The 15,446-nt window shown below is 34.2% G+C and overlaps 1 protein-coding gene across 1 annotated transcript in view; it reads left to right on the forward strand.

Annotated features, from left to right (window-relative positions):
* The window catches only part of LOC150105722 (ATPase family gene 2 protein homolog A-like), a 161,985-nt gene that overhangs the window by 50,083 nt on the left and 96,456 nt on the right, over nucleotides 1-15,446 (forward strand). The window contains exon 5 of the mRNA XM_090395041.1: nucleotides 9,843-9,896. Within this exon, the coding sequence (XP_090251167.1) occupies nucleotides 9,843-9,896 (54 nt within the window). The remainder of the gene's footprint in view (nucleotides 1-9,842; nucleotides 9,897-15,446) is intronic.

Raw genomic sequence — 15,446 nt, forward strand, 5'->3', positions numbered from 1 at the left:
CTCGCCTTCTACTCTTTTTATAATCACCCTCTAGATTAATCTTATAAAATCCCCTCTCTAACTTAAATGTCTTTATTATATCACTTCTTTTCCTCCTATCAACCAAACTCTGCAATTTTTCAACCCCTCTCTCTCTCCATAGCCAACTTTCCAGAGTCTTAATATTGTCTTAGTCACTCATCTCTGGCCCCTCTCCAAATCTGAGCACAATAGTCCAAGTGTGGTCTGACCAGTGTGTTATGTAGTCGTACAACCACCTCCTTATCTCTACATGTTTTAATATCTCTACATATTTTTTCTTTATCTCTACATGTGTGCTTTTTATCATTACGGCACTACAGTCTGCTGTCTTTGCAACACTTTTAGTACCCTCTAAACTTCAGTCTGCTCTCAACCATCACTCCCAAATCTCGAACTTCATCCACTTCCTTCAGCACAGCACCTTCAATATAGTACAGAGCCTTATTTCTGCACTCCAGAATGCAACACCTTGTATTTATTAATATTAAAACTCTGACCTCACTCCTTTGTCCAAATCAAATTCTTTTCAAATCTTCTTGAAGGGAATTAACATCAGCAGTGCTACTTATAATTCTCTTCAACTTTGCATCATCAACAAACAAATGAAGATTGAATTAAACAACCAAATTAATCACCTTAATATGCCATAATGCAAAGCATACACTTCCCTTCAGTTGTTTATAATGCTATGGATTATGGGAAGGGCCACTATTCAAACCAGTTTCAACCTTTATTGAGGTACTGTTAAAGTGTGGTAGTACCTCTCCAAAAACTGAGTGATCTACAATATCACTCTGAATCTCACTGAGTGATCCTAGAGCAGTGGTGGTGAACCTATGGCAAAATTCACGCCCGAGAATTTTGCTGGCATGTCAACGATTTACATGTGATATCCTTTTATAAGCTTATAAATTATTTAGCCTTTTTTTAATTGTTACAATAAGTACAAGTTAAATTATGTTTTACAGGAGAGAGCAATTATGAAGACATGAATTTGATTGGTGCAGTATTAACAAAAGATAACACGACCCAATGACAAATGGAACCGACAATTTTTGAGTTGAAATGCTAATTTTCTTCAACCGAATTCCATAACATCTGCAACTCATAACAACACTCACTATATATTTCTTAGTTTTAACACATTCACGACGGGGTGTTGTTTATCGTTCCGACAGAACTTCTCATTACCGGCGGTCTCAACTCACACAAAGTTTCAACCCATTATTGGTTTTTATTGCCTTGTTTGCGTTTGAGTTGGAAGGGGAACTCACACAAACATTATATGGCATGTTTCAATTCGTGGTAGAATTTTATTTGAAGTTAGCCTCTGTGATCTGTCATAATGACATCGAGAATTTCAAATGCAATCAAACAAACACTTATTTCATGTAATTGAAAAATTGGACAATAGTTTTAGTTAGATACTGTGTTTCCGGTGCGACATATGGTTTTGCTTGCCTATACAGCGTAGTTTCTGTGAGAGGGGTACATGTGATTCATTAGTTAGGCACCGTTTTTATTCCAGCTGTCTCTAATTGCACTATTTGTTGAGAAATATATTACACCAGACTGCAAAAGCCTCTGTACCTTATTCAGGGATACAATAAAACTTTTTTTTTTCTTGCATCTACAGTATATAATGGCTGTTGGGGAGGGCTGTTGTTTTTTGGGTGGGAGGTATATATGCAAAACCTTAGAATGTCTTTTTTTGTAAAGAGAAATCAGGGTTGCCAGTTTTTATACGTGAGGGCAAGTTATGTTCGACGGTAAGCATTCGCCGACAAGTCGACATCCTTCTGCTGCTTCCCCTGCTCCGCTGACTTCTATGGTGAGTTCATCATCATCAAATTCCTGACATGTACCCTCAAGGGGTGTACAGGATATGACAGTACTACATGAAAAATTACATCACTACTAACTTCCTATCTACAATTTTCCTCCAAATCAGTCTGTTACTTGTCAAGACTCCAACATTATCAGATCTTATATTTCTATCGGCTAAGGCACTTGTACCGTATCAATCCACCTATATCTTGGTCTTCCTCTGGATCGTTTTGCTGCCAACCTGGAAGAGAACACTTGTTTTGTTAATCCTTCCTCACCCATTCTGTTTAAGTGACCATACCATCTGAGATTAGCTCTGCTAACACATTCCTCGATGTGTTAGCAGAGCTAATCTCAGATGGTATGGTCAAGTTCTTTCCTAATATCCTCGTTTTTAATATTCTGTGGTGAGTTACAATGCATAAATATTTTTCTCACTACCATTTTTTTTTTTCTTTTTCAAACCAACATCATTAAAATTAATTTTAATACTGAATAATATAAATTTTTGGTGATCAGAATGGGATATGTCAATGAAACTTATCAGAAGTTAATTTAATGATGTTGGCCTGAACACAGAACTAATGCTACAATATTGTAGCATTAGTTCTGTGTTCAGAATGGGATATGTCAATGAAACTTACCAGAAGTTAATTTAATGATGTTGGCCTGAACACAGAACTAATGCTACATTGTAGCATTAGTTCTGTGATTGATAACTAATTTAAATGCGTACTTTTATATTTGTCGACATGCTACACCGTATACATTAAGTGTATTAATACTCTTTATGATTATGCCATAATTAATTATTAATACTTATTTACTAAAATAAATAGCCAAAAGGCTTTGTTAATAATTGGTGGATTTTTATATTGAGGAGATTATTCATAGATATTATCTTAATATTAATCCTACCATAGAAATGATCTGTATTTCTAACAATTATTTTTTTTATTTCCAGGTGTACCTATATATTATTATATGCACAAGGGTTCACTCCAATTGGTGCAATGATCTTAACTCTTTCTTTCAGAATCCAAATAATCACTGACTCAAGACCAAAATATAAAATAAACACATTTAATAAAACAATATATATACACTTCAAACAACTTTACATAACTAACTACAAATTAATTGGATCTAAGGCCTTTTAAAAATAAACTTACACTTAAGACTAGACTAAACACTTTGTTTTCACAATGACAAAATGTTCATGGCCAGTTTTTCTCTCTCTGTCAAGGCCCTTTTCCAAAGATATATTCTTTATTCTTCATTTTCACAGGATCCTTTTCATCACTCATGTAGCACACATTAATTCTTCATAACTCAATTCTGTCTCTTTTCTTCAGTAGAAATAATAGTTAGATCCGGCGTCCTTAATATAGATGAAACTTCTAATCAGAGTTTTCTCGAACATTCCTTTAGAACGTGAATAGAAATTTCTTAATTTTTTTACTACTAACTTATTGACAGTCTTAACTCTTCCACTTTAAAAGAATTTAAAGTTCTACGATTTCCTTTTTGAAACCTACTATAAATTTTCCAATTAGCGTTTCCTCCAATATTCCTTTTAAAATGCCTAAAGCAATATTTCTCTTTTATTTATCAATACTTATTCCACTTTGAAACTTAATAGTTCCATGATTCCTTTTTCGGAATATACTATTAATTTTCCTCCTACTGTCACATAAAAAAAAAACTCAAGTTCCTCTGAATCTAAATATCTGCCGGCCTGTGTTCTAAATTCCTTCCGAATGCTATCTTGTTTACAGCCGTTACTTCGATACCGAACTTGTCAGCTGTCAATCACACCTCAAACTTCTCGGCGAGCATGCGCACTCCTTGAAAATGGCAAGTGAGAAACTAAATACTGTATAATGGCTGACACGGTTGTTTCCGTTAGCGACAAGAGGGAATGTCTTCATAAAAACAGAAAACTTAATATTTTAAATTACATTAAAATTCTTGTAAGTAATACAAATATTAAATATAGTAAGTACATCAATTTTTTAAATTCTTTACATATCATTTTTTACAAAACAATTTCAATAACGGGCACATTGCAAGTGCCGACAATGTGTGTTATGAAACTAAAACTAATAAACATTTTAACATAAACAATTCGTTAAAATATTCAGAATTTTAATTATGATTATTTTTACAGCTTCACATCGGAGATACAAAATTATATAAATTAAGTGGATATTAAATCCAACATTATTTCAAAGCCGACTACAGAAACTATAAACGTTTCTTGCGAAATTTGACCAGAGATCTTACAGGAATACACTCGCTGCCATATTACCAGTTGCCTTAGCCACTAAAGCAACTGGTAGTATGGCGGCGAGTGTATTCCCGTAAGTTCACTGGTCAGATTTCCCACGAAAATTCTATAGTTACTGTAGTCGGCTTTGAAATAATGTTTGATTTAATATCCACTTAATTTATATAATATTAATACTTCATCATCATCATCATCATCATCAAATTCCTGCCATGTACCCTCAAGGGGTGTACAGGATATAATAGTACTACATGAAAAAAATTACATCATTACTAACTTCCTATCTACAATTTTCCTCCAAATTAGTCTGTTACTTGTCAAGACTCCAACATTATCAGATCTTATATTTCTATCGTCTAAGGCACTTTGTCCCGTATCAATCCACCTATATCTTGGTCTTCCTCTGGGTCGTTTTGCTGCCAACCTGGTAGAGAACACTTGTTTTACTAATCTTTCCTCGCCCATTCTGTTTAAGTGACCATACCACTTGAGAATAGCTCTTCTAATGCATTCCTGGATGCTGACAATGTCAAGTTCTTTCCTAATATCCTCGTTTTTAATATGATATTGCCATTGATGCCATCTGTTCACGCCTATAATCTTTCTCAGGACTCTCATATCTGCGGTCTCTTGACCAAAGAGGTCAAGTGTTTTACTTCTGACCCAGCTCTCAGATCCATAAGTTAAAACTGGTTTGAACACTGTCTTGTATACAGCTAATTTAGTGTTCTGACTAATTTCTCTCTTATTGCATATGAATTTATTCAATTGACTTCCCACCATACCAGCTTTGCTGATTCTGTTGTCTATTTCTATATTTAATTTACCATCTTCAGTAAAAATCGTGCCTAAGTAGCTGAAATGTTTTACTTGTTCCACAGGTTCTCCATTCACAACACAGTTGACATTTTTAATGATTCTGCCTATTTTCATTGTCTTTGTCTTTTTATTGCTGATCTTCATACCATATTTATTACAACAGCTATTCAATTTAGTCAGAGAATCTTGCAGACTTGTGGCGGATTTATTTAGAAGTATAACATCCTCTGCATAAAGCAAAGAGCTGACATTAACATCTCCAATTTTGATATCATGTTTAATACTACTTTCCTTCATAATGTTATCCATATAGATAATGAATAACAGAAAGGATAATGTACATCCTTGTCTCACACCAGATTTAACATTAAACCATCTTCCTGTACTTCCTTTAATTCTAACTGCTGACTTACAACTGAAATAAAACTAAGTATTGCTTGATATAATGCCCCATTGACAGCATATAACTGCAGCGTAATGAATAGCTTCTCTCTTGGCACCTTGTCATATGCCTTTTCCAAATCGATAAAACTTAAATACAGATCTTTGTTATATTCCCATGCTTTCTCGACTATTTGTCATAAAGTGAAGATCTGATCCTGACAGCCTCTATTTGGCCTGAATCCAGCTTGTTCTTCACCAAGCTTTTCTTCCACAATTCTTCTCAACCGTTTCTCAAGTATACTTGCATAGATCTTGCCAGGAACACTCAGTAGGGAAATACCTCTGTAATTCTCTCATTCAGTTTTATTTCCCTTTTTATATATGGGTACTATGAGAGCTCTACTCCAATCATCGGGAATTCATCCCTCTGTCCAGGCTTTCTGAACTATGCAGTGCAGCCACTCTAAGATTCTTATACCACCATAATTCAGCATTTCTGGTTGAATATCATCTACTCCAGCTGCCTTTTCACATTTCAAGCCTTTGATGGCTTTTTCTACTTCAAGTATGGATATGTATTCCTGCCTGCATTCCTGGTCAGTGTTTTTTTACCACTGTGCTGTCATCACTGCTTGTTTCATTTAGCAGTTTTTCAAAGTAATTACTCCATACTTCAAGGATATCTTTTTCTCCCTTTTTCATGTCACCTTTATCATCTCTAACTCCTTTTACAGCACCCTTTCCTCTATTCCTAAGCTTCTTCAATAACCTCCAGAATATTTTGCCACCTTCTGGATATTTATTTTCTATGTTCTTGCCAAAGTCCTCCCATGACTTTTGTTTAGCTAGTTTTACACAGTGTTTAGCATCTTGCATTTGTCTCTGTATTCTCTAAGAGCACAAGCTGACTTATTTGCCAGGAACTTTTGATATGCTTTCTTCTATTCCTTCACTGCCTCTTTAACTTCCTGTGTTCACCATGGAATTCTGATTTTTCTATCCTTGCAGACAACCTCACCACATGCCTCTCTGGCTGAATCATTCAGGGTTTTCTTCAGGGCTTGCCACTGAATCTCCAATGTTTGGTTCCTGTTCTCAAACTCTTGCATTTTTTCTTCAATAATCTTTGTGTATTTTAGTCTACAGTTCACATCTGAGAGCTGCTCAACTTTTATTCACTTTAAAACTTTCTTACATATTCTTCTTTTCAATATGAAATTCAATTTTATCCTGTTCAAGACTAAATAGTGATCACTTCCGATTTCAAATCCTCTGTACACTCTGGTGTCCTGTACTAGGGAGAAAACATCATTATTAACAATAATATAGTCAATGAGACTTCTCTCCATGCGAATTTGTGCACATTTTTATGCTGGAACATGGTGTTAATAATATCACGTCCATGTCCTGAGCAGAAATCCAACAGATATTTGCCATTATTATTACCTTTGCTCTTTTCTCCAAATTTTCCCACAATATTTTTGTATGTCTCACAATCATTTCCTACTCTGCTATTTAGATCCCCAACAAGAACCGACTTTTCCGTTTTCATTGTGTCAGTTGCTTTTTCTAAAGCCTCAAAAAATTCCTCCACTTCTACCTTAGTAGAACCTTCTGTGGGACCATAGGCACAAATAAGTCTCGTTGTCCAGTTCCTTATTAATACTTATGTTAGTTTAATGTATGAACTTTAAAAAAATGGGAACAGTATTTACCAGTAAGTTTGTTGGGACTGAGCCTTCTAATACAGTAAGAATAAATAAAAATACAGTCTATAGAAAAAGAATTGAGAATGATTGATCCTTAGGATTCCCTGACTTTTCCCTTTTCTAATCGCACATGCATTCATTATGCATTTCGCACCGCGTATCTGCAAGTCGGCAGAAATAAATAGCGGAAAGTGCATTATTGTTGCGTATGTGCACTGTTTTGTTTTTGCTACTGTAAATGGGAATTATAAAGATAATTTAATTTAGGCATATAATAAAATGTTAATTTTTTTGAAACTATAAAAAATGCATTTGATTTAAGTTGTCAAAATTATCACAGTCAAGCAGCAGAGAGTTCCAAAGCTGGTGGACCGAAGAGGATGGCATGATTAATAAAGACAATAAAGCAATATGCGTTTTATGTTCCGGGACAGTTGTGTGCAGAACGTCTTCAGTAAAATGGCATTATGAGACAAACCATAAATCGCTCCTTGAGAAAAGCAAGGACGAACTGAAAGAATTTATTGCTCGGGCAATTAAAAATAGGAATATACAGTCAATAACCCTAATGAAATTTATCGGCAGTCGTTCATATATAACTGCTGCTAGTTTTTTTTACCTCAAATGTAAATGCTAAACACGGGAAACCTTTTAGTGATGGGGAATATATAAAAGAAGCATGGTTAAAACGTGCACCTGTTTTCTTTGTAGATTTTGAAAACAAGGAAAAAATTATTCAAAGAATAAAAGATATGCTCTGTAGAAACATAGTGAAAGATAGAATCATAGAAAAATGCTAAAAATATAACTCATCAGCAAAAAGCAGATATAAAATCTTCTGGTTTAATTTCTCTTTGTCTTGATGAGAGTACTGATATAACTGGATCAGCTCGTTTAGTAATTTTTATTCGTTATTGTGTTGTGAATAACATCAAAGAAGAATTGATAAGCTTAACATCATTAGCAACAACAACAATTCAAAGATTTGTTGAGTATTTAGATGAAGTCAGACTTTTTTTACATAATGAGAAAATCATTGAAAAATACAATCAATTAATGATCGTCAAATGGCTTTCAGAATTAATGTTTTTTACTGATTTGTGTTTACATTTAAATGAATTAAATGTTAAACTGCAAGGTGTTAACAAGACAATTATTGTCATGTTTGATTTAATCAAAGCATTCGAAGCTAAATTACCAAATTTTAATCATGACGTCATTTCCAATACCTTCCGATATTTTCCAAATACAAAAAAAAAAAAAGTCTTTGCAGATCTAGAAGCCCATGAAAAAAAAACAGATCAAGTTAAATTGACAAAAGAGTTTTCTGCAGTTATTCTGTCGATAATTAACAAATTTTCTTCAAGATTTATGCAGTTCAGGCAATTTGCAGAGACATCAAAATTTATTTTGCATCCGGACACAACATCAACAGATAAACTCAATTTGGAGATTTTCGAGTGGCTGAATTTGGAAGATATAGAAATGCAACTAATCAATTTTCAATCTAGTTCTATATGGAAACAAAAGTTTGTCGATTTGAGAAATGACTTGGAAATAATGGAAAATGATCGATTATTGGTGGCAATTAAAAAGAATGCAAAAGAGGAAATATTGAGAACTTGGAGTGCCATTCCTGAAACCTTTTGTTTAAAAAAACTAGCGATGGCTATATTATCAATTTTCTCCTCTACATATACTTGTGAGTCATTATTTTTTTAAATGAATTTTATAAAAGACAGTTTAAGAAATAGAATGACTGATGAATCTAGTTTCGCGTGTGTATTACTAAAAGTGACAAAATATGAACCTGATGTAAAGCATTTGGCATCTAATGTACAACAGCAAAAATCTCATTAATAAATTGATATTGATAAATTAATAAATTGATAATAGGTTAATATTGATTTGTATACGACAATGTGTGTCAAATTATGTGTTCATTATGAAATTCTGTATTAATTTTTAAACTTGTCTCAATAAAATTCTGCAATTAATTTTGTATTAATTAATTAGTGTTGTATTAATTAGTTGCTGACGTGCCTGGCACATCAACAACTTGATTTGTAAATTTTTGGCACGCGCCGGCACGTCAGCAATTCGATTTGTAAACTTTTGGCACGCGGACATAAAAAGGTTCGCCACCACTGTCCTAGAAGATCGCTACTAAACTCAGTACTGCTGACCTGAATCGCTCCTTGACATTAAACACAATGGTGCCACCACTCAGTGTCTGGCAGAATCTCTTAACTTCCCCAGGGAGCAAGCCACCATCAGCGAGAACCAGACCCAAAAGAGATACCAAAGTTGAAGTAACACAGAAATCATATATTTCCCATGTACAAGTAGTGAAAAGGTGTATCACCTTATTATTAAAATACTCAGGATTAATGTGATAGTTGTAGAAAGGTTTTTACATGATTATAAATTAAATTAAACTTGCCAGGAAATTATATTGTATAAGCATAAGCAAACAAAGTTTGTACATGAAGTATCTTCTTGACTACTACTTGTATATATAGGCTAATGATCTCATTAATTGTCTTAGTAACTGAGGCAATTAATGTGAGATCATCTACATTATCCATTCTTTGGCAAGCAAAACAAAGTTAGTCCTTCCATTTTAAAATAGAATTTAGTTTAACTTAGTCAAAACAATTATTAAAATAATTTGATATGTAATATTATCAGTAATTAAAGATGTCATTTAATTTCAGAATTTAATCAACTACTTCAATCTAAAGTGTATGTGTTGTTTACACATAATAAATGTAAATTGTTTTGGTTTTAAGGTTTGGAGGAAGTGAAGTCAATCTGAAGAGGATCTTCAAACAAGCAGAAGAAAAGTTAGTTGTACTACTTTTGTTCAGTTTTATTTTGTGCATTTAAATCAGCTGATATTTGAAAATGTTAAGATGTAGATTTTATAAAATCTAGTTGCACAACAGTTCTAATGATGGTCTCTCAATCTTCCCTGCTGGAGTGAGGTCGTAGCTGCCAGCTACCTTCCATTCCATGTAGAATTTTCATATGTAGTTCTTAAATGGTTTGTTGACTGATATCCAAGGGCTGTAGACAAGGTGTAAGTTCACCAGGAATAATGGCCACATTGGTCCTCATATTTAAAAGTTGTTTTGTTACTAGGTCCTAAGTGTCCACAGAAGCTATCCCATACGAAGAGAGAGCAGCGTCAAAATAAAGCCCCTGGCCGTTTGTCCCAAACTGTTCTAATCCAGTCTTGAACCAATGTAGTGTGCATCCATCCTTTTTTGTTGGACTCTTACATGGATTCCAGGGGGAAATTTCCCCTTCAGCATTTTTTTCCTTTTGAATATTATGTAAGGAGGCAACTTTCTTCCATCTGCAGTAATTGTGAGCATGATCGTACATCGCTGTTTTTCACTTCCAGTTACATGTATTAACAAACTTTTTTCACCACCATTTTCTGTTATTATTGTTGTTTGGTGCAGCATGTCAAAATTTAGGGGTGTTTGATCGGCATTGGCTATTTGTGATAACATATAGTTATTGCTCTTCCTAAGTTGAATCACACAGCAATGAAAATCCATTAATTTTTCCTCGAAATCTTTCAGCATTCTTTGGCAAAGGGATGTCCTTCAATGAAGGGAATGATTTTTCCTCTTCATGAAACTTGTGATCCAACCTTGGCTCACTTCCAGAGCTTTGCAACTGATGCCTTGTTTTGTAGCTAATTCATGTGCTTTGAAATGTAACATTTCATGTGAAACACATCTTTACGCAAATCTAACTATATTCAAGTAACTCGTCCTCCGATTCAGCAAAACTTTCCACTTTTAGGTCCTCAGAATGCTTTTCTTGACTTATTGGTGCTTTCTAATCAAGTTTCTGTTTATGCCAATATTGCACATTGAACTCAGTCACTGTAAACTCATGTCCTGCTGCTCGATTTGCATGTTTTTTTCAAAATCAATAACTGAGTTTAAAACCAGCATTGTAACTTGAATGTTTCTCCATATTTCAATCAAAAATTACCAGTAATTTACAAGACTTGAGATATCTAATGAACAATCCTTCACGAATGACTAATGAGAAGTTAAAGCAGAGCATGAAAGGAACAGCAATGGTAGGCTGGTAGAGCAGCTACAAAATGTGCATATGATTGGTGCAGTATTAACAAAAGATCGCATGACTCAACAGCAAAGGGAAGCCAACAGTTGTTGAGTTGAAATGCAGATTCTCTTCAACTGAATTACAAAATATCTGAAACTGCCATAACACCCACTATATATTTCTTAGTCTTAACATGGTGACGTTGGGGTGGTGTTTTGCCCGTTTGTTGTTCCAACAGAACTTCTCATTACCATTTGTGTACCGCTTTCATGTTGCGTGGACAGGCTCAGCTGACACAAAGTTTCAACCCTTCTGTTGAATTTTAATGCTGCTTGTTTTTTTCATTATTTCATTACAGCATGTTAGTTTTAATTCACTGGTAGAATTTTATTTGAAGTTAACCTTTGTGATCTGTCTTAATGACATCGAAAAGTTCAAATGCTGCAATCAAACAAACACTTATTTCATTTAATTGAAAATTTGGACAAATGTTTTTAGTTAGATACTGTCTTTGGCAGTACAGCATACAGTTTTGCTTGAGTCTGTACAGCATAGTTTCTGTGGGAGGGGATGGGACATGTGATTCATTAGTTAATGCCATTTTTATCCCGGCTGTCTCTAATTTCACTATTTGTTGACAAATATATTACTAGACTGTAAATATCTCCGTACCTTTCAGTGATACAATAAAACTACTTGTTTTTCTTGCATCTGCAGTATAGTGACTGTTGGGGAGGGCGTGTTGTTTACCATGGCAAGCGAGTGACTATTGTCCTGACATGAATGTGTTTAAACTTTTTTTTTTCACGTGCAAGGTATATACGAAACTTTAATTTCATAAAATAAAATCAGGGATGCAAGTTATATTCAAGTAAATACTGTAGTTGTTTGTTACAATTGCAACATTGCTAACTGACTATTAAGTGATACGTAACAATTTGCAATTAAAGGGTTGTGCCATGTTAGGCAAGAATGAATTAATCTTGATTTTTAGACCTCTAATAAGCAAAGTTGTAGCACACTCAATGATGAAAATCATCTGTCAATAAAGATATTCATTAACATCCATATTACAGTGAAATCTAAATGTACAGTCTCTACGTAGCAAGTGAAGATGATACTATCCATTAAACCATCCAACGTTGACCTTTGTGCTTTTTGAAATAATGTTTATTATTTAGTATTAACATTTGTTATTTCAGTTTGTGATTTGAAGCATTATTTTTCCCATTATTTTTCTTTAGCCTCTTTCCATCCAATGCTTAATGTAGGCCTTCCCTTAACTTTCTAGTTCTGTCTATCTTTAGCCAGTGTCCACCATCCCATGTCAAGCCTTCGTAGATCATCCTTCCATCTTTTAGTATCCACTTCTTATTTTTGTCTGCTTTTCATCTGGTCATCTACTAATATGGCCAACGCATTTCCATTTACATGCTTTACAGTACTTCACAATATCTTTTACGATTTCTTATCGTATCCTTTTTCTGTCTGTCTGTCTGTCTGTGTGTGTGTGTGTGTGTGTGTGTGTGTGTGTGTGTGTGTGTGTGTGTGTGTGTGTGTGTGTGTGTGTGTGGAGCATTCTTATTTCTAAGGCTCTTTTGGCCACACACAGCCTGTCTTCCTGTTTTTTAATCATTATCCAGGTCTCACTTCCATAGTAAACACTGGAATAATACTCACGTTAAATAGCTTTGTTTTTAGCATACAGGCTAATATCCTTATTTTTCCTTAAATTTACAAGTTCTATCTCCAGGTCGGCAAAATGTTTTGTTTTCTTGTGTGATTCTTCAACTTATTTCTTTATCTTATATTTCCTTAAAATTAACTGATTGACTGAGGTAAGCATAGTTCTCTACAATTTCAATAGGGGTTATCTGCTAATTTTAGTTCTATTTGATCTGAATTTTTCATAATTTTTGTTTTAGTTATATTAATCTTTAAACCTTTTCTTTCTGCTTTCTGTCAAGGTCATTTAGCATTTACTAAGCTTCGTTATTTTTCGCTAAAAGAAAGGGTCATCTGCAAAATGCGATTAATTTTTTTTTCGTTAATGTTAATTCCATACTTTAATTTCATGAGACATTCTTAAAGACTTTCTAATGTAGCAGAAAACAGTTTTATGATATAGGATCACCTTGACTTGCTCCTTTTACTCATGTTTTAACACTGTTTTTAATAATCTGATATACTTTGCTGAGATGGCTTGTTGTTTTAAATTGTTTATTATTTCTTACTGATGTAGAAAATCAATCTTTTTCAGAATCTACAAGCACTAAATACATAAGAAAATTAAATTCATTTGCTTTTTCTATTACTTGGTTAATAGTGTAGATATGAACTGTTGTAGAGAATCTTACTCTGAATGCTGTTTGTTCATATGGTTGTGCATCATCCAAAAATCTTGAGTCTAATATAATGGATATAAACATTTTGTACAATTGTGAGAGCAAACTGATTGGCTTGTGGTAATTGATGTCATCTCTGCTGCCCTTTTTATGTAATAAGATCAATAATTCATGTCACTGTACTGAAAAATTTTCTTATTGTCTTCAAAAAGTCATATTGATCATATCCAATATGACTTGAAAAAATTATGTTACTAACTTCCTATCTACAATTTTCCTCCACATAAATCTGTTACCTATTAAGATGCCAACATTATTAGGTTTTATATTTCTATCTTCTAAAGCGCTTTTTACTATATCAATCTACATCTAAGAGCCTCTGTACCTCAGTCAGTATAGATGAAGCCCTTTGATCAGAAAGACCTGGGTTCGATTCCAGTCAGTGACATCATCATCAAATTCCTGCCATGTACCCTCAAAGGGGGGGGGTACAGGATATGATAGTACTACATGAAAAATTTACATTGTTACCAACTTCCTATCTACAATTTTCCTCCAAATCAGTCTGTTACTTGTCAAGACTCCAACATTATCAGATCTTATATTTCTATCATCTAAGGCACATTGTACCGTATCAATCCACCTATATCTTGGCCTTCCTCTGGGTCGTTTTCCTGCCAACCTAGCAGAGAGCACTTGTTTTGCTAATCTTTCCTCGCCCATTCTGTTTAAGTGACCATACCACCTGAGATTAGCTCTGCTAATGCATTCCTAGATTCTGACAATGTCAAGTTCTTTCCTAATATTCTCGTTTTTAATATGATATTATCATCATTGATGCCATCTGTTCATGCCTCTAATCTTTCTCAGGACTCTTGTATATGCGGTCTTTAGTCTTTGGTCAAGTGTTTTACTTCTGACCCAGCTCTCAGATCCAGAAGTTAAAATTGGTTTGAACACTGTCTTGTATACAGACAGTGTTCAAACATTTTGTGTTCTGACTAATTTCTCTCTTATTCCATATGAATTTATTCAATTGACTTCCTACCATACCAGCTTTGTTGATTCTCCGCATAAAGCAAAGAGCTGCCATTAACATCTTCAATTTTGATATCATGTTTAATACCACTTTCCTTCATAATGTGATCCATATAGATAATGAATAACAGATGGAATAATGTACATCCTAATGCAACCCTGATTTAACATTAAGCCATCTTCCTGTACTTCCTTCAATTCTAACTGCTGACTTACAACTCAAATACAGACTAAGTATTGCTTGATATAATGCCCAATTGACACCATACAACTGTAGCGTATTGAATAGCTTCTGGGCACCTTGTCATATGCCTTTTCCAGATTGACAAAACTTAAACACAGATCTTTGTTATATTCCCATGATTTCTCCATTACTTGTCGTAAAGTGAAGATCTGATCCTGAGAGCCTCTATTTGGCCTCGATCCAGCTTGTTCTTCACCAATTCTTCTCAACTGTTTCTCAAGTATACTGGCATTAATCTTACCAGGAACACTCAGTAGGGAAATACCTCTGTAATTTTCACATTCAGTTTTATTTCTTTTTTTATGTATGGGTACTATTACAACTCTATTCCAATCATCAGGAATTTGTCCCTCTGTCCAGGCCTTCTGAACTATGCAGTGAAGCCATTGTAAGACTTTTATACCACCATACTTCAGCATTTCTGGTCGAATATCGTCTACTCCTGCTGCCTTTGCACATTTCAAGCCTTTGATGACTTTTTCTACTTCAAGTATGGATATGTATTCCTTACTGGATGCCTGTTGAGTGTTTTTTCCCATTGTATTATTACTGCTTGTTTCATTTAGCAATTTTTCGAGGTAATTACTCCATACTTCAAGGATATCTTTTTCTCCCATTTTCATGTCACCTTTATCGTCTCTAACTCCTTTTACAGCACTCTTTCCTCCATTTCTAAG

This window comes from Typopeltis vanoorti, chromosome 6 (genome assembly GCF_054136105.1).
Source record: "Typopeltis vanoorti isolate ZY-2024b chromosome 6, IOZ_Tvanoo_1.0, whole genome shotgun sequence".
Taxonomy (NCBI): domain Eukaryota; kingdom Metazoa; phylum Arthropoda; class Arachnida; order Uropygi; family Thelyphonidae; genus Typopeltis; species Typopeltis vanoorti.